Source organism: Apis laboriosa, unplaced genomic scaffold (genome assembly GCF_014066325.1).
Source record: "Apis laboriosa isolate Shangri-la unplaced genomic scaffold, ASM1406632v1 scaffold34_cov151, whole genome shotgun sequence".
In the NCBI taxonomy this organism is placed as follows: Eukaryota; Metazoa; Arthropoda; class Insecta; order Hymenoptera; family Apidae; genus Apis; species Apis laboriosa.
In genome coordinates, this window is record NW_025222928.1 from 8,694,333 (window position 1) to 8,715,291 (window position 20,959).

At 32.3% G+C, this 20,959-nt stretch overlaps 1 protein-coding gene across 1 annotated transcript in view; it reads right to left on the minus strand.

The window, feature by feature from the left end:
• LOC122714662 (cyclic nucleotide-gated cation channel alpha-3) overlaps positions 1–20,959 on the minus strand; it is a 128,367-nt gene that overhangs the window by 39,787 nt on the left and 67,621 nt on the right. Inside the window, exons 5-9 of the mRNA XM_043936195.1 lie at positions 19,872–20,104; positions 18,856–19,070; positions 17,970–18,225; positions 17,110–17,364; positions 15,897–16,027 (exon numbers count right to left, since the gene is read on the minus strand). Coding sequence (XP_043792130.1) covers positions 15,897–16,027; positions 17,110–17,364; positions 17,970–18,225; positions 18,856–19,070; positions 19,872–20,104 — 1,090 coding nt within the window. The remainder of the gene's footprint in view (positions 1–15,896; positions 16,028–17,109; positions 17,365–17,969; positions 18,226–18,855; positions 19,071–19,871; positions 20,105–20,959) is intronic.

Consider the following 20,959-nt stretch of genomic DNA (forward strand, 5'->3'; position numbering starts at 1 on the left):
CACACACACACACACACACACACACACACACACACACACACACACACACACACACACACACACACACACACACACACACTTTTGCGTATTTTTTATTTATTTAATGATGCGAGGTTTCTAATGGTTATTAATTTAAAAACTTTCTCTCTTTGAATCGAATCGAATCGTGTTCCCAGTCAAGGAGAGTTCGATTCGCGATTCAAAGAAATGCCGTATGTCGAAATTTTTACGTTTTAAATTAAATTTAAAAATTTTAAAATTAATTCGATTAATTCAGGATCGTAAAAGGATCGATGATATAATTTAATCCTTTGCGCTTGACGAGTTTTCCAGAAAACGTATGAATGATTCCATACATCTTCCTAATAAACAAATAAATAATCTAAGATAAAAATCTAAGCATAAATCGCTCGTCACCCGAGTTTCCGCGTAATTTTACGGAGATTATACGGAGATATAATTTTTCAGAAAACTCGTTAAAAATGTGTATTTTATAGCATAAAAAATATAAATAAATATATAAAAGTATTAACACTATGTTTAATTAATATAGAATAAAAAAGAAAATACATAGTAATCAATATATAAAAAAATATACAAATATATAGAAAAATTAAACGTATATAATATAACTTAAAATAGAAAAAAAATCAATAGATATTTATAATAAAATTTTAATAAAAATGAAAAGAATAAAACAAAATTACAGTTTTTTTTAAATATGGACTATAACAAATAAAAAATAAAAATATACTTACAATTATAAAATATGCTAGTTTTATTCACTAATTGAATCTAAATCCAATGATTTGCGTAAAATAGGGTGAGATATATGGATTGGACAATTTGTATTACAAATTGACAAGAGAGATTATCGACTGAGACTCGGTCTCTCGAGCGCAAAGGCGTAATCTTTCGCTCGAATTGACGATGTAAAAAAAAAAAAAAAAAAAAAAGAAAAAAATTCGATCAAGATAATTGGATCTGTAACGATAAATTTATAATTCCCCTCCTGAATTAATTCGTTTCTCGTCGAATCGATCGATTTATTAACGAGATCGACAAGCAAACCTGCTAGATATTGTTCGCGCATCTTTGCTTTTAAGTATGCAAGTTTCTTGCAATTGTTCTCCTTGGTGCATCCAATTATAGGCATCTTTGACCCGGTTTCTTATAAAGGATCTAAAAATGAAATTTTCAACGTGAATTTTTTTTCTATTTCTTTTTTCGAAGACAATCGAAAATAAAAAAGAAAGAAAGAAAGAAAGAAAGAAAGAAAGAAAGAAAGAAAGAAAGAAAACAAAAATTAAAAAAAAACCTTCGTTCAATGTTTCAAGTTATCCCCAGAAGCGTTTCTCCTCAGAATATGGATCAAAAACAACTACTCCACCATCCGCATTTACCATTGGTTTGACATTTACTTTTCTTTTTGCTGGTCTCGTATTTGCACCGTGCCTCACAAGCGGGAGTTTCGAACGTGGACTGTTTCGAAAATGCGATATTTATTACAATTTGTTCATCACGATCAAGTTGCAACAACTGGGCAAATAACGATCCCGAGTTGTAACAACAACAACAACAACAACAATAACAACAGGTTTTTGACAAATGCTTAATTTCGAATAATTAATTGTTAATTAATTTCTGAAATATTTCAACGCTCACATTTGAATCACGATAATTCTTACTGCTCTCATTATAAAACGAATCACATTTATCTCTCTCTCTCTCTCTCTCTCTCTCTCTCTCTCTCTCTCTCTCTCTCTCTCTCTCGAAATTTAATGCGCAAATGATTAATAAAAACGAAATTCTGCACGGCTTTTAAAATCGAATATAAATATCATATATTATATTTTTCTTCCTTTTCCTGCCACGTTTATATATCGCAGTTTTCTTGCTTGTCGACAGAGAAACGTTAAAGAGATATAAAAAAGTTCGGGTTTTTTTTTTTCTTTCTATTCCGTTCATCGTGCGTAGTAAAGTTTAAAGCTAAGATTTCGGCGACACAATTTTCGAAACTTTCGGAATAAGAATTTAAGAAGGATGATTGGAGGGATTGTTCTCGATAAAATCGGTATTTATCGGGCGCATCGAACTCCCCCTTCCTCCGAATATCCCGCACGTCGCAGTCGATGGAATTCATCTCTGTTTCATAATCGAAATACTTTCAAAGTGCATACTTTAACTCTGAACGAACAACAAACCGGTGATCTCAACACGAGATTCATGGAAAAATATCTTTTTTTCTTCTTCTGTTTCTTCTTCTCTTCAATTTTTCGTTCTGAGAATTTTTTTTTTTTTAAAAAACGACTCTGTCTCGTGTTTTTCATTTTACGAATGATTTCATTCAAAAATTAAAAAACAACAAACCGATGATCTCGAAACGAGATTCGATCGAAAAATATTTTTTTCTTCTTTTTCTCCTTCCTTTCTCCTCGTCTTCTTGTCAATTTTTCGATATCGTTCAAAAAACTTTTTTAAAAAAGAAAAGAAAAAAATAACTCTGTCTCGAGTCGATCTTTTTTCGAACGATTTCTCATCAAAAAATCTTTCGAAAGAAAAAAAGAAAAGCAAATTATAATATATATATATCCTAAAAAAAAAAAAAAAAAAATTTATATTATATCCCATAACCTATGATTCTACATAATCATAGGCTACAGGATTCGTTTATTAACGAGTCGAGTAATTTAACTACGCACGATCAGAGTTGGATCTTCGTCATTGGGGGAGACACAATCGGGCGCGCAATCGAAATTATCTGGCGTGGCCACGGTGCGAGAGTCGGCGTTTCCATTCGGTTGATCGTTCGGTTGATCGTTCGTTTGTTCGCTAGGTTGATTATTCGAGCCTTCCTGGGCGGCCATTTTCTTTGATTTCAACCAATCTTTTTCCCCCTCTCTATCCACCGAGCATTTTCGGCGTCTTCTTCGAGAGAGAGATCTCCTCGCCAATGGGAGATAAAACAATTCTGCGACTATCTCTTTCTCTTTCTTTCTTTTTTTCTCTCTTTCTCTCCTCCAACCGCCTCTTCAAGATGGATTATACAAAGAAAATTATGCTAGAGATTCGGTATTTTCGTTGTACGATATTCGTTGTCTCATTTTTTTTTTTATTATTCGTGCCTCGAGATTTTTATTTTTGGTTCGATTTTTGACATGAAATTCGCGTGTTCTGCACGTTTGAATTTATATATTTTTTTTCTTTTTTTTTTTTTTTTATATTGAGAGCATTCAACTTGGAAGAAAAAAAAACTTCGAATCTCGTGGATATTACATCGATATTATTTTATTTCAGAAAAAAATTACGTGAATTTTGAGTCGAAGATTCAAAGATATTTTTATCAATTTGTACGTGTAAATAATAATTTTTTATAACGAGAAATTGATGTTACTTACATTGAATATTTTCTTCGATTCTCTTCGAGATTGCAAAGGAATTTTTAACTATTTGTGACAGTAACTTATTTTTTTTTTCTGATTCTATTAATTTTGAATAATGAGTTTCGAAAGTCGCATGATGAGACGGAAATTTGTTATTGAAGTTAATTGGGGAAAAAACGGAGGTGAAGAAAATGAAATTACTTTTTAGTCCACCATTTTCGTTATCACTATCGCGATTGACAACACGCGTTCGTCTTTCGTTTCCCAAACTGCCGCAAAATATTAAGTCTGGTACACAAGTCTCGAATATTTGTGTAATCGGATATTCACGAACGAGATCGATCGCCTTTTTTTAATTCTTTCCGAATCGTTCGAAAATCACTTTTAATTGTAACATTATTATTAAATATTAAATTAAATATTATGAAAATTATATTTAACTAATAATTATAACTATAACTATATTTAACTAATAATTATATTAAACATTATATTAAATATAATACTTATAACCGAATAGTTATTATAATAAATATATCGATTTAAAGTACAAAATTTTGTTCGATAAGTTATTTTTTATGACATCAGATAAACAAAAATTAATTCTATAACGTAAAAATAAACTACTTTTATATATAGTTTAAAAGCAATATATATGATGCTTTATTTAATTTCGAATATTGATTTTTCACCATAACTGTTTAAAAAATGTACAAAAGTAATTTACATAACAAATAATAAGAATGGCGATACTATTTTCAACTGGGCCGACCAACAACCTGCGTTATTATCTCGCCAATAATTGACGATCCTCCGATCCTCCGATCCGATAGAAATGTAATTGCGCTCGTTGGAAATTATGCTCGGGATAATTACGTTTGTCGTTAAGGAACAAACCGTGTTCGCGATCATTCGAATGAAAAAAAAAAAAAAAAAGGAAGAAAAATAAAATAAGAGAAGCAATGTTGGAAATTTCGAATATTTGAAAACTATTTTATTAGGCGCGACATGAAAATTTCAAAAAAATGGAAATATTGATATACAATAACAGGCAGGTACATAATAGAGAATGGAAGACAATTTATTCCTAAAACGAGGAAATTGAAATCTATCTTCTTTCCACGATCATGTACAATTACGATAGAAATAAGTAAATTATAAATAAAAGAATAAATTCTCTTCTCAATTTTTTTTCAGCTTCGAAATTGGGATGAAGGGACAAAGATAAGAAAAAATCGCATATGACTGACTAATTGGAATCACAGCCCCTTGGCAATAATTCAATCTCGTTAAGCAACATCACGGCAAAAGGGCAAGGTGAGTGTAGCTATCGTTGATAAAATTACGCGTCAAGTGCATTAATGCGCTCGTATTCATCCGACACCAATGTAATTAACGTCGACGAAATTTTAATGTCGTTTTCTGACCACCTGCGTTATGCCCGATAATTAATGTCCACGACAATTTTAGTTAACGCGTTGTACTACTCGCCACTAGCACCATCCTGCTACATATCGGCTTTTAACTTGAAAAAGGAACAAAAGATGTTTCTCCTTTTCGTTTATTCTGCTTGCGCGACGGAGCACAGATATGCCATGATATTTTTTGAGAGAAGCGAAAAAGTTTGAAATTAAACGAGAAAAAAGATAAAAGTAATTCTAATTAATTTACAGGTTATATATTGCTAATCCTGTAACGAATTGCTAGACAAGGTTTGCGATACTACGTAAAACAATTATTGCTATTTTTGAATGAAGAAACAGAATTTTGTTCATTTGGATGCCAGCAGATGGCACATGATCTCTCGCACGTTTACTTTACTGCGCAAGCTTCGATGCGAAACGACCTCGGTCAATATGGCTTCCTCCAAAAAGTTAGAACGCGCGAAGTGGCAACTTCTGAAAGAAGCTTCTATCCTTCCGCGGATACAACTAAAGACGTGACGAAAGAGAAGATACGAAGTCTTAAAATCTTTTTAACGTCGAAATTATAAGATTACATCACAAGTGTCAAAAATAATAAATGATATATATTAAATAAATCGCAATGTCGTTCAATCGGTAATCGTTCGATTTCTTTATAATTTGCACTCCGAGAATTTTTAAATTCTACATTACATTTCTCAATTCGATTATGAAATTGCTAATAAGGGACGAATTTTCATCTTCTTTGGATATTGTGCGCCGCAATAATTTGATATTAGGATAAGTGAAGCAATGGACGAAAACGAAGCGACGCATATCGCTCTCTAGATTGCGCTCTAGATTGAACGCTGTAATACTACAGTACCTCGGTAACTTGTACGTACATACTGCTGCCATTTCCACCGGAAACGACATAACCAACAGTTCCAAAGGCATTCGTGCCGATGGAACGTTGGAATTATCCTCTCGTAACGCGTGTACTTCAATCTTGACTCACATCCATAGGCAATGAACTGAAGCACAGCTACGAATTTCCCTTATTTATCCGTGCTATGATCCAACGATTTATCGAGGAAATCGTAGCCCCTCGTCATTTCGAAAAAAATTGTATGTTTATTTATTAAAATACTCGAACATTTATTCGTAGCTTATTACAGTTGATCTTTCTATAACCATGAATAATAAATTATCGAAGTAATTTAATTGTTAACTTAGACTATTAAATTTTGTCTATCTACATGCGAAAGATATAAAATTGGAAAATGAGATTTTTTATATTTAATTCCTAAATATATTCGAAACATGAGATGGAGATTTTAATTTATAAAATCTTAAAATCCGGTTTCTTCGGTTTCTTTGATCGGTCAGACATGCGAATATACGGGGAAATATTAATCTCTGGTTTAAACGAAAAATATCCACTCGACGAGGGAAACATTAAATTCTCGTTTTTTTTTTCTTTAATTTTTTTTCAATTAAGAAAAAATAGAAATAAAAAAAATTTATTTTCCTCTCTACGTATATAGAAATTAATTCTTATATTTTATTTTTTAATCCAACGATATCCTGAATATTTTTGCACATATTTTTTCCACATATTATTTGGATGAATTCGTTTTTTTTTTCTGTTTCCGCAAAAATGTTTTTTCCGTATGAATAATAAAGTTCGGGTAGCCGAGAAAGGGGATGTGTTTATCAAGCAAACGTAAAACGCAGCAAAGTTTTGGAATAAATTCTATCCGAACAGACTTAAATAGTTGAAAAAAACAGTTTTTCTCTCGGACAGTTGATATCGGCTAACATTTCTATCATCCTACCTTTAATTTCTACTAATTTCTTTTAAAAAAAAAATTAACAATTCGAACTAACTATTTAAAAATATACATAGCATACGAGAAATTGCGTTTGACGGAGGAAAAACGGAATAAATTAAAAATTAATCGAACGGCTTAATCCAAAATTTAGCTTTCCCAAGCCAAGTCTGAAAGTCTGAACGTTAAATTCGTGGATAGACGGTGAACAAGTTAGTTTACACGTTGACACGGCAACAAGCTCGGCTCGTAATTTTAAGCCATGTATTTTAAAACAAGTCTTTTCCTTTCATGGATAATATTCTTCTTGGCGATCCATGGATTTACGCGAAGATGGAAATGGAAATTTTTAAATTCGCGAAACTGGAAATCTTTCAAACATTTATTTATTTTTCTTGCGAAATATTTAACTTTCGTGCGACTATTTTTCTTCATTTTCGAAAAATAAATTATATATATCTAGGATTATCGTTTTTAACTTTGTTTCTCGATTTTCTATCGATTAATAATTAATAGCGCGAAAATTTTAACGATTTTCTTCTATTTTTTGCAATCTATAAAATTGACAACAACGCTCGATAAAATCCACATTTATTTTCGAATCCAGCATCAATGACCACGAACGAACGAACTTTGTCGCCCTCTCACCGAAGGGTTCTCGCAATAATTACCGCCGGTTCTCGAGGAAATTATGCTCGAAAGCGAAATGGCCGGCGCTAATATCGTAACACGGTGGTGCATAATTAATGAAATTAATATTGGCTTGGTGGAAGGTTAGTCAGCTGGCTAGTATTGTGGTTTACCGCGGGTCAACGGACTATCACAGTCGCTCTTATGGGTAGGTTTATCGATTAATTTCGTAAAATCGACTTTTTCTCTCGATTCCACTTTACTTTTATTCCATTAATATCGATGCAAAATTTTACAGGCTTGTGTTTACTCGAAATCGAAGTAAATCAAGAGATGTGTGTATCTTAATTTACACAGTTTCCTGTTTTAAAGAAGAAATTTTCCTCTGCTTGCGTATAAATTCAGAAAAATTCTTCTTGTTAATTGCAGAATATTTTTTTCCTGGTTAAAAGGGGAAGGGAAATGTCAATATTTAACGATTTAAGGTAAAGCGAGAATCGTATTATTATTTTCTTGAAGTTAATAAACTTGCTTCGATAATTGTTCAAAACTTAATAATAATAAAATTGTAAATAATTGTAGTGTCAAATGAAAAGCAAATAAATGTTACTCAAGTAATTACTTAAGCTAACTTTATTCGAAATTTTTAACCAGTTATTACTTTTTACTTTGGGTTAATGTTGGGCGATGTTTTCAAAATGAGCTTTTTCACCTTGTCAAAGTCGTGCAAACAAATAAACGTTTGGCAAAAAATAATGATTCCAGTAACGAACGGAATGAATTCACGGTGCTGAAATCGAACGTTCTTATAGGCTCGCTTCTCTCGAACACAACTTTGTAAAACTACTGTTTACTGGTGGAAAGAAGTATGGTAGGACGGCACAGAGGCAAGAGGGGTTCTTCGTTAGGACCGCCTATCTCCACTTCAGACACTTTGTTGACAGTCCTGACACTACACGCTACATAGCAGTAGATAAGTTATAGTTTGAATATTCAAAATCACAAAAATTATTTTCATTTTCATGAAGTTATACATTAAAATAATCATTCAAAATTGAAATATTTTTGAAACTATAGTATGTCTAGCTTGTTTGTATACTCGAATATGAAATTACATTTATAAATTAAGCTATCGTTATAAATCGTAATTAGCCTACGCATATTAATGAGAAATAAAAAAATTTTTATATTATATCGATATTTTATTTTTTTATTAGAATATTTTGAATTCACACCTAATGCATCGAGAATTAAATACAGATTATTTTTTAATTTGTAAAAATAAGAATTTTCCTTTTTGCTTTCAAATTAATCAATCAAATTCGCATTCTTTCCACCAGTGAAGAATAGTTTACAATAAATAAATTACTTATAAGTAGACTCAGGATACCGACAATGATGTTCAGGACTTTAAGACGTAATAACCTAACCATACTTGCAATTAAACTGCAGGGACAACGTCCGTGGAGGTTAATTCTTGGTCTCGTCCAATAGTTGCTCCTACAATTACAACGCTTGCTCCTCTATATAATACTTACCAATTACTTTCTAAACGTGCCAAGGGGAGTAATAAATAAACGAATCAGAATTTGGTATTGAAAATCTTAATGATAAAAAGGAAAAAGGAAAATTTGAAAAGAAAAAAAAAAAAGAAACATTTTACGAGAGAAACAATCGTATTTATCTTCTTCATCGATCTTTTAGATTTGTTTAAAGACTAACTGTAATAACTTTCAAACCTTGGCACATTGATTCCGCTGGAGAGTTACGAAGCTGTCACACGTTTATTGCACGGATACACACCATTCGAAACGAGTATTACCAGATGTATCTTACAATTTATCAGCTCGGTGATCCTAGTTTATGTCCTGCATACTTGTACAGATCAGCTATATTCGAACATAAAGCCAATTAATCAAAACAACGTGCTGCTTAATCAACGGTAACATCTTATGTTTATCCAAGCGTTTCCTGCAGATTCGCATAACCAAGAAGAGTAATTTCAAGATATCAACGAGATATCATCAAAAGAAAACGCTGACAATAATATCCTCTCCTTTCGACTTAATTTTACGAATAAAATTACGAGAGAGATTACGAACAATTTTTTTTTTTTTTTTTTTTTTTTTTTTTAGAAAAATTTCTGTTTGCTTGGCAAGCGACAATTATCACAATTTTTTAATTCTAAACATCTTCTAAATCTATCAAATCAAAAAAAGAAAAAAAATTACTTTTTCACAATCTATATCTAATTCTCGATATCTATTTCCAGAATTTTACATATTATTCAATAATTTGATATTTCATAAATCGGCAATTTTTGCATTAAATCATTTTACTATCACTGACGTATTCCTTGATTTCTGAAAGGAATTCTGGCATCGATTATTCGTATATCAAAATTCAGAATAGAAAAACACGTTTATCACGATGATTCGTTAAATCCAGAGAGACGCGCAAAAGAGTTTGTTTAGCATATATGGAGAGGTTTGAGGCTAGATTTCCGGGGAGAAACAGCGATGACGCGGCGCGTTTTTCCTTTTTATCACGGGCCTTCATTCGAGCAAACGTATTCACCCATTTCTCGGAGCACGGAATGGCGAAACTCGCTCTCTCTCCCTCTCTCCCTCTCCCCCCTTCCTCGAGTTATAACTCGAAAACGAGCTTCTAGTTGCGTTCCATAATCGTAACTGCAAACTATGTCTCCACTGAAAATTGCGATTACCTTCTACTAAAATTTGAAATAACCGGGAATTGGGACAAACTTTGGCAAATTGTGGTTTAAAAACCTGGCTCGTCACGACACCGGACGAATGAAGAAAATTTTATCGTGCGGGTAAATAATTATGAATCGTTCTCTCCCTCCCCCCCCTCTCTCAAATTTACTGTCTTTATCACGCATTCAATCAAATTCTGATTTTAAGATTAATTCCAAATTATTATCCTAGAATATAATCAAAAAAAAAAAAAATTCTCGAACGTTCTCTTTAAAAATTATTGTAAAGAATAGAAGATGTTTCGAAGTTTTCTGAATATCTCCTCATTTTTAACGTATACTCTTATATGCGTACCATTTGTTTACATTATATTTAAATGCAAAGTAGAGCATTGTTTTCACTTTTATGAAGAATTGTTGAAGAAATACTACAATTATTTTACATTAAAAAGAAAACATATCGAAATAACACATTTCGATACGAAATTTATAGGAAAGGCAGTTCTCGAAGATATATTTTTTTGAATATTTGAGAAAAGAAGAAAATTTCTATTTTTTAAATAGCGTATCTTTCGAAACGAATTTTTCATTAATTTTTTTTAACTAAAACATTCATTCATACTTTATTATAATTTATGCGTGTTTTAGAAGATTAATTATGACGTTTGTAATAATGATACGTAATATCATCAATCATCAATCGTTTTATATATACATATATATATTTACATTTTAACTTTTCGTTCTTGTAGATCATTTAAAACAAATAATTATAGCATCGATGAATGGGAGGCGCGGCCATTAAATCCGCGAATTGGATAAACGGTCAATTAAGGGGATAAAGGGGGTTTATCGAAAGTGAAATCTGGAACGCGAGGTGGAGTTACAGGCGTGGATTTAGGCGGGGCGGGAGGGAGGGGACGAAATGAAATTTTATATCCCATCAGCGTCGCCTTCCCCCGTCGACAAGACTTGGTCCAATTCCCCCAAGGAAATTGTAGAATCCACCTATTACGAGATCGCCACGGACCGTTTCGCGTTCTCTCTCCTCTCTCTCTTTCTTAGATTCCTCGAGATTACAAGTTCACAATATTAATCCCTTTACGATTTAATCGAATGACTTGTCTCGGATTCGAGAATTCTTGAAAAAATTCTTGCGAATAGAATTATGATAAAGTGGCAATTAAAATATTTAAAATTGTCTATATATCTTGAAATGGTATTTTGGATAAATGTAAGCTTTCAAAATTGTAAAAATTCTAGACATCTATGATGTCTTATCTTGAAGTTGTGAATCAATTTTGACAGAAAGGCTTATTTGAAAGGATTAAAGTATTTCGAATATTTGGATTACAAATTGGATTAAAACAAATTGGAATAAATCGTTTTTTAAATTTTACATGATTTTACATTCCATTCCAGCTGTGAGGAAAAGTTATGGATATTTCACCTCTTTCAAAATATCTCTTTTTTTTCCTCTGGCTGAATAATTTTTTCAAAAGAAAAACTCTCGTTTCGTGTAAAATTCACTTAATTCAGCTAGACTTCTTTCTTTTGATAAAAAATATATCCGTATATATTCATCTTATTTTACTTTATTTAATCACGAGTTGTGAAACTAAATTCTAGCATCTGATGGAAATTGAACAAAGTGGAATAATTTAAAAATATCGAGATCTAAAATCTAAAATCATCTACATACATCTACGTACATCTGAAAATCAAAAAAAAATTTTCCTTTCAAAAATCGCAGCCTAACATTTTGCCTAACGCGTCGTAATTGTCCGCAATCAACTCAAGGACGATGTTCCAGGGCTCGCCACTACGATTACTTTCACACGCCACAGAATTTGCGACAGTCGACGCAAATTCAGCGCCCTCTGTAATTTCGTTTCCCTTCCTGCGCGTAGCGCGCGTACCACAGGCCTGTTGGCTTTTCACTAAAATTTCGAAATTCTAGTTTGGATCCTAGGATGGAAAATGGGAGTTCGAAGTAAGTTGGTCAAGTAAGTAAGTTTCCTCGAGCAATTCTCCTGTCATCTTCCGCTCGGTATCGAGCTCCTGTTAAAATCCGACGTGGATCGAATGAAACGAGAATCTTCTTTGAAAGCGATAGATGATCCGGTTTCACGAACATAGGCGGTGAGTGGTCACGTCGATTAACGAGTGATAGAGATAGCGCAACAAAAGCAAGAGTGGAAAAGAGTGAAATTATCGAGTAAAAATATTTTAACTTCTGGAAATTAGAAAAAAGTTCGACTAAAAATTATAATTTGTAAGAAAGCATGATTTATTATTTTATTATTATTTTATTAAGTTTATAGACTTATCGATTGAAAAAAATGGAAGTGTAACAAATTGCGGAGTAAAATTATAAGCAATCGAATGGAAATATTTTAGTTTCTCGAAATTAAGGAAAACTTGATGTTTAAAAATTGTAATTTCAATATATATTTTTTTCGTTTCTTTTGCAAAAATTCAACGCGATTTACTATTATTATATTAGTTATTAGAGGTTAACCGGAAATGGAGATGCAATTTGCATTGCAATTGTTACAAATTATAAGCCATCGAATGAAAATATTCAACAAAATTACAATTTCAATGTATTTTCCTTTCTGTAAAAATCTCATGCAGTTATTTTATCGCGTTAGATTAGGTTGGTCTATTTTCATTTAGTCGATCTCTTTTCACTTTCTTTCTCTTAAATCAATTTATACTTGATATATCCGCATTTATCTGAATTTATATTATTTATATTTATATTTATATTAGAACTCAGATTATCATCGAAAAATAAACAATAATTTCCCGTTCAATCAAACAAATTTTACCACAATTAAAAAAAAAACCATAAAATTTTTATCATTTTGTAATTTTGTACGTGTCAATATCTTGATCAAAAAAAAAAAAAAATCTTTTTCGTACTCATAAATAAATAAGAGACAAAGAAAAAAGTAAGAAGGGGACAACGAAATCGGATCTTTTTTGAACGTCGTAAACGGAGCAAGACGGATTAAATCGGAAAGATCACGATACCAGTACGTTCCCTAAAAATATCCTCGTTAAATATTGATCGAACGACTCCCTAGTCGCTCGTTCTTGGGTCGAAATTATCGCTACTAGCTATATATAAATGATTCTCTCGAGAGGATCGGAGGGAAAGCGGTGGGTGCAATTACGACAAATGTTGTTTTCATGTACCCAAACCGTGGTTGGTTGAAACGTTGCTTAATGCGTTTTTATAAGGAGCGGTGGTTGGGCCGATCCGTATTATCTCATAACGATCACCGTGCTCTCGCGGATTACGCTCCCTTCATCGTTCCGTGAAATCACATTGACATTTTTTGTGCTCTCATCGTCCTCGTCATTCGCATCGGGCAAAAGTACGTTTCTTCCATTTTCTTTTTTTCGCATCATAGATATAGTTAATGCTCGCGATTCGTCAACGACCGCTCGAGTAAAAAAGCACTCGTCCTACCCGTGGATAATCCATCCTACGCCGTCACCCGTCCATTCTCGTCCCTTGTACGATTATGACGAGGGGGAATCTCTTTCTCCCCCTAACGTAACGAGAAGCGTTTTTAAGATTTATTCGCCTGGATATTATGTCGCTGTGTGATCATCTTTTTTAATGAAAAATTATGGCGAATTTCGCTTTTATAAAAATTTTCAACACTTAAATTCGACGAATTGACATTTTACGAAGTGCTCCTTAAAATGTTTACTTTGATTTAAGCGTATTATGTATAGAAAGTGTAGTTTTTAATTATTCATCGTACTCGTTTATAACTATATAATATGCTTTATATTTTAGCGATTGATATACATCTCATACTTAATTACATTTAAAAAAAAAAAAAGAATCGAAATTTAATCTGTTCCAATGTCAATATCCCGACGATAAAAATTCCTTCCACGTTCACTCTGGGACAAAAGTAAATGCGGGTTTGGTTCCATTTAAACGGAACTATTTCAAACCTCTTCTTCCATTACTTTTCGAATACAATGCGCTCGAACGGGAGCGAAACTGTGGCGAATAGATACGCGAATGCGGCAACACTGCAACTACCGGATTAAGTTCTTCGCCACGGCTATCTTAATCGAACATAAATTATTTTTACACCTTTCTCGATTGTTTCGAACCACCACCGTATTCCCTCCAGTTCCTTACTATTTCTACTTGGAATTCTAATCGCGGGAAAAAGAGAATCATTCCGTTCGCAATTTCGAGGAATGTTGTATTGTATGGAGGAAAGTTCCAGCGTATTCGACTTCGCCGAGTTAGTGGATTCGAGATTTTTACGAGCACGATTGAACCGTGCTAAACGCGGCGAGTGTCGAGAAATGGCGACTGTGCAACGTGCGAGTTTACGTGCGCGACAAACGAAATTTCACGACAATGATGTTATAAATTTTTACAATCATTTACATTTTTTACATTTACATTTTTTAATCGTGAAACATCACAGATTATAGCGAGCATTTTCCTCTAAATTTTTATTTAATATAAATGTGTTATGCAAATTTATTCCGTTAATTATCGATAAACATAGATTGAATTTATCGAAAATATCGGCGGTTTCCTCATATCAATATGTTCTGTTAATTGAAGAAACATAACTTGAATATCAATGATAAATACCTGTGTGTAATAATATTATAAATATATTTGTGTTTCGGTTTACGTACAAGATACACACACATATACGTAATCGTTAAAATCCAATTAATAAAAGACTTTTCGCATTATTTCAACAAAGGTTGATGGATATAATATAAATATAAAAAGATAGAAATTTGTTGTTGGGATATCTCAGTTTTAAAGAAATAATCAATGGAAACGAAAACATCGCGTATATCCTAATTGTCATTTTTTGTTTTTGTCGGAAAAAATGTTTCCTCGATACGATTTTTGAAAATGTTTGATATATAAATCGACATATTTTTTCCACGCGAAATTGCTTCAATGTGTTTTTTTTTTTCGCGGTTTTAAAAAGCTTCAGCGTCGTTTAATATTTACGACGTTCACCAATCTACTTTCATCGAAAATCGAATTGTGGTCTGCCACTACAAAAATATTTAAACCTTTCTTGAAGAATCTTAATTAAGAAGTTTACATTATACTTATATTATATTATATATATAGTATATATATATTACTTATATTAATCTTATATTATAATCCCGTGATAAAATAACACAAGTTTCGAGTTGTAATCACGTATTAATTTTCATAGAAATATTCGTTAAACCTCGTACGTATCGATAAATTTATAGCGGCGCAAAATTTCTAGATGAAGAGATAAATTTCATTGCACGCAACATACATCGAACATTCGATATTCGTTAGAGCAGAGGGAATTATATACTGATTGTTTTGTGAGGAAACTGAACAGAAAGTTGGAAAAAAAGTTTCTTTTGTTACACTCTTCGCTTTGCTTCTTTTCGACAGAAATGATGATCCGCGATATTCGTTCAAATGGATTGAATATTTGAAACCTACGTTTTCAATTGGGAATACGATATCTGTGAATATTTGCATTAGTTTCGAAATTCAGAAACAGAATTCGCTGTAATTAACACAATTACAAAAAAGTTAAGAGTTTATAATATTTTTCGTTCCGAAAACATAAAAAATAAAAATTAGAAGATCGATCGTCTTGCGCGAAATAAAACGAAGCCTCGATTAATTTAAAATAAACGTTGAAAATACGAAATCTATCTCTTTTAATTTCGAAATTCGTTTATTTTTTCAAAGTCGTTTCTCCTTTTCGAGAACTATGTTTGCGTAAAAATTGATAAAATAATGAAGGTTTTGCTACGCCAGGACACGATCAATCGCGTTTCGAAATGGCGGTGTTTGATTTTTTTTTGCTAATGGAAAAGAAGTAGAGAGAAATATAATTGGATTTGTTGTTTTTTTGCTCACCTTGAAACTCCTTTCTGGCCGCGCTCACGGAAGTTACGATGTTGGCTACGTGTCCGAGCACCGTGGCGAATAACAGCAGGCCGAACAGTAGCTGAGCTATTACAAACAAATACTCGCCTTTGCTTCTTGGTCTGGAAAACATAAAATGGTCGAACATAAGTTGTACGTTCTCCCATAGGTTGCAATACTGGTAAATATTCGCAGAGATAATTTTTTTAATTTCACGTCGCACGAATAACGTATACTGGAGAAAATTCATTTTCAAATGTATAAAAAATAATTGTTTCAATATAATGTAACGGATTAAACAAAATACGCATATACAGGCAAAGAATTAATATGGATAATTGATCGGTCGTATTTCAACAGTCGAGAAGCATTTAAATTTCAATTTTGTAACGGATATAACATCTCGAAACATCTGTTTTAATTTAAATCATTATGAATTATCGATAAATTTTTTTGTTCTTTTTTTTTTTTGTAAATTAAATTTAAAGTTAAATAATTACTTCGTATCAGAAATTCGTGAGATATAACGATTCGTTCAAGAGTCGAATGTACGAAATGTAGGAACTTTCTATTTTTTTTTTACTGTCATATTTAATTTGCAAAATTTTTCAAAATATTAATGATATGTACAATCGAACGTTCGCTATCTGACGCATTCTTTAATCTTTAAGCTATTGATATTTATGGATTCATTTTAACCTATTTTATATTATAATAAATATATATAATAATATTAATAACAATATTCCTAACGTAATCTTTTTATTTCTTTCAATCTTTCAACAGTATGTCTTCAATGTTTTTTTTATTTTATATAATTTTCAGTTTCATCATTTTTATCATTATTTCATTAAATTATCATTATTTAGGATCAAATCTGATCCATATCTACTCGATAATTTATAGGATAGGATTGTTGAGAATATTCCATAGAAATTAAAAATAAAATTTTGTTCATTGAACCTAACCTAAATTATTTGTATTAAATAAAATCTTCGCCAACACCATTTACTTGATCTTCAGAAAAATATTTTTAAAAAAAATCGATCTTTTATATTACATAGATTTCAATTTGCTTCAATTATGATCGTTCTAATCGGAATTTTCGTATTTCTTATAATTAAGTTCCTGTGAAAACTCTTTAGAAAAAGAAGAAGAAGAGGAAGAAAAAGAAGAGAAAAATCGGTAAACGAAATAAAATTACCTGGGAAGATCACCGATGGTGGTGAGGGCCAGCGTGCACCAGTAGTAGCTTTGCAAATATTGTTTTACCACGTCCGCGGTCTCGGAATCGCTGAATACCCAGTTCTTACTTCCGAACCCGTTGTTCTTATAAATAATGTGATAGAGGCACCCGTTCCAGTGAAAGATCACCAATAAATAATGTATCAAGGAGGTGGAGCGGAATAAATTCGGATAGTTGGTGTGTCGCTCAGTTCTGTCCATGAACGCCCAGAACCTGATTTCGTAGAAAAAAGACTTCGTCATATTTTATTGTTATTTTTTTTCCTTTTTTTTTTGTTTCAAATAATCGAATTATATAAATTAAAAAATATCAAGTTGGTAGGAATTACGATCTTTTTTCTTTCTTTCTTTTTTTTTTTTTTTTTTTTTTTTTTGATCATTTTATCGCACGTATTGAAATTAAAAAAAAGAAAAAAGTTCTCTTGCCTGCAAGTTTTTTTTATTATAGAACGTAAACGAATATCGCGCGGTATATCATTGTCATGGTGGAATTTTTTTTTTTTACAGTTTTTTAAAAAAAAGGAGAATTCTCTCTCGTTTCGACATTTCGATAAAAGTGTCGTCGTCGAAACTGAACTCGAAATTCATCGTCGCGATAGTTCATCGCTGCTTTACCACTGGAGTTTACGACTCATTTGCAAATTTCGATTATCAGGAAATAATTAACGAAATGATAGCTATTTATCGTCGATTATTATAGTCTAGAATAATAAATTATAGGGAAAATAAAGATCGATAACTTCCTCTCTGACGAAGATTATTAATAGTTTGGAATAAACGAATGACAAATCAATTCGTTAATATCGTTTGTTCACTCACCGATATATCTTCACGAGCCTAAAACTTCGAAGTATACTGTTGAATCCTATAGATAAGTATAAAAAATCGAGGGGCAGCAGGCACAGGATGTCCATGTAAAACGTAGTGCTGTTCGTATAATGATTTCGTAGCTTGGTCGCGTCTGTTTGCAAGACACCGTCCTCCAAATATCCGGTTCGGATGTGAAACACTATGTCCAGTACGTATAAAAAATCGGAGAAGTAGTCCAAGCAGAACCACACCCACCGCGTTTCGCCTGAACAACGACAAAATAATAATATTTATATATATGAAAAAAAAAATATAAGTATACATTTAATCATTATTTTATCGAACGAAATTTTAACAAAAATTTAAACGAAAATTTCAGCGTTAATATATTCAACGCATCATCAAATATCAAAGAGGATATCCCCGCTGATATATCGAATTTTCGATACGTACGAAAAAAAAAAAAAATTTGGAAAACGANAAAAAAAAAAAAAAAATAAGAATTCAAACGAATTGAACGTGTATGTGAGATAAAAATCGGAATATTTCGAAAAATCTTTTATATTTCTCGAGAAAAAAATTATGACGCGCCGTGTACGTCATTCGTCGTATAATATATATAGGAAATCCGCTATGACGTGTACGTCACGTCACCCGCCGCATTATAGGAAATCCACCATGACGCATACGTTCACATCATCCGTCGTATTATAGGAAATCCTCGTGACGCGTACGTTCACATTCATTCGTTATAGGATAGGAAATCCTTACAATTTAGCAATCGTTACGATAGACGAAATATCCCTTTTTCTAGCAACGATTCATCTCCCTCCAATCATCGAATCGAAAACCGAGACAAAGACTCAAATGGGAATCGCGAGAAAGAAAGACTAACCGTTTATTTCTTGAAAGGCGAACCTATAGATGATGACCCAGAAGTTGTAAAGAAAGGCGAGGGAAACGACCATCGACCAATAGTAACAGAGACGTCCCGCGGGATCGAAGATGAAGGACCAATTAGGGGCACCCGTACGAAAACCTTTCGTCCCCGCTTGACCCGGGTAACCTCTGCTACCGCGTTGCTGCTGTTGCTGTTGCACCGTGTACCTCCTAGGGAAGATAATTAGGGTAAGACATTATGCGAAAAGTTACTAGGACGCTGTTATAGTTCTTTTTTTTTTTTAATATTGAAAGCAGATTAAAGCGATAGGAATATGAATATGTATATGTATATTTTTTGGATTTTGAGAATTTTAAATTCAGAATTTTCGAAATTAAAAATCGGATTTCGATATATGTCTGTAATTATTTTTTGTCGTTTATCGAAAATTGTTACAAGAAAAAAAAAATTTTAATTTTCATTTTACGTCGAAATTTCGATACTCGTCAAATATATCTATCTCTCGAAATAATTCAGCGCGCTACTATTAGTTCGATTATTCCATTTCGAATATTTGCTCCATTCACAAAAAGCGTATTCGATATTTTCCTATTGTGCAAGCATTTGTTATTAGATATTTACTACACTTTAGCCTATATATAATTAGATACACACGTTTATTGACTGAGATTTTCTATATTAGATTCGCTATTTTGTATCGTTTCGTTCTTGCAAATCATAATCGATCGACACCTCCATCAAAATTTTCTATTCAACGAAACTAAACTTTCTATCTCGTTTCCCATAAAATTTTCAACATTTTAAATACATATTTACGAATGAATTTAATATCAAATGCAAAATGTTAAAGCTTTGCGCGTTTAAATTATTAAAACATTACACGTATCCCCATTTTACGATCAATCAATCTTCCCGATATAATAACAATACGATTTCTAACGAGGAGTAATAACGGCACATCTGACGATTCCGCGTTTATCGAAGGAAAATAATGATCGGGCGATACTCACGTCTCGGTGCCGTTGCAGCTGCTATTGCTCAAATGATTGACAGATGCCGGTGTGTGCAAATGTGATTGATCTCGCGAGAGCGTTACGGTATACGGTAGCTTGAATCTGCCCCTCAGCTGGTCCCTTCTCTTCGGTTTTCGACTTAGATCGAACTCGCTTGCCCCTCGGTTTACGTAAGCACCGTGAAGCGAGTCTCGAGATGAACTGAAGTATCTCTGTGGCACCGAGTACACCTATAAACCATGTTTCTCAATTTGTCAACTGTTAATAAACTGACATCGAAACTGAGAACATTTTAAAAACGCGATTAAACGAAGAAATAAGAATAATTGATCGAAAGTGAAAGTATTATTTGAAGGAACGAAATATACTGTTCACTAGTGGAAAGAAGTTTCACGGGACGGCACAGGGGCAAGAGGGGTTCTTCGCTAGGACCGCCCATCCCCGCCCACTTCAAACGGTTTGTTGTTGACTATCCTGACATCACACGCTACATAGCAGTGGAAGAGAATAATTTGAATATTCAAAATTGTAAAAATTATTTTCATTTTCATGAAGTTACGTTAGGATAATTATACAAGACAAATATTTTTGAAACTATCTATAATATGTCTAGCTTATTCGTATATTCGAATATGAAATTACATTTATAAATATCGTTATAAATATAATATAATATAATATAATATAAACTATCGTTATAAATTGTAATTAGCTTATGCATATTGATGAGAAATAAAAAAATTTTTTATATTATATAAATTTTTTATATTTTCTATTTTTATATTATATAGATACGTTAGAATATTTTGGATTCTATGTCTATGCTACCCATCGAAGTTTAGATACAGATCGTTGTTCTGAATTAGTATATGTGACAAATACCACAGTAGAAAGAAAAATGCGTTTCTTTTCACATTAACCAATCAACGTTCGTTCCGTGAGATTTCTTTCCACCAGTGAACAGTAGATTAGATTTATTCAATTAAAAAATACACAAGGACACTTATTTTCAATTTATTCTTTTTTGTTTCAAAAAAATTGTTTCTTTTCTTTCCTATTATCCAGGCAATAAAATAAGAAAATAT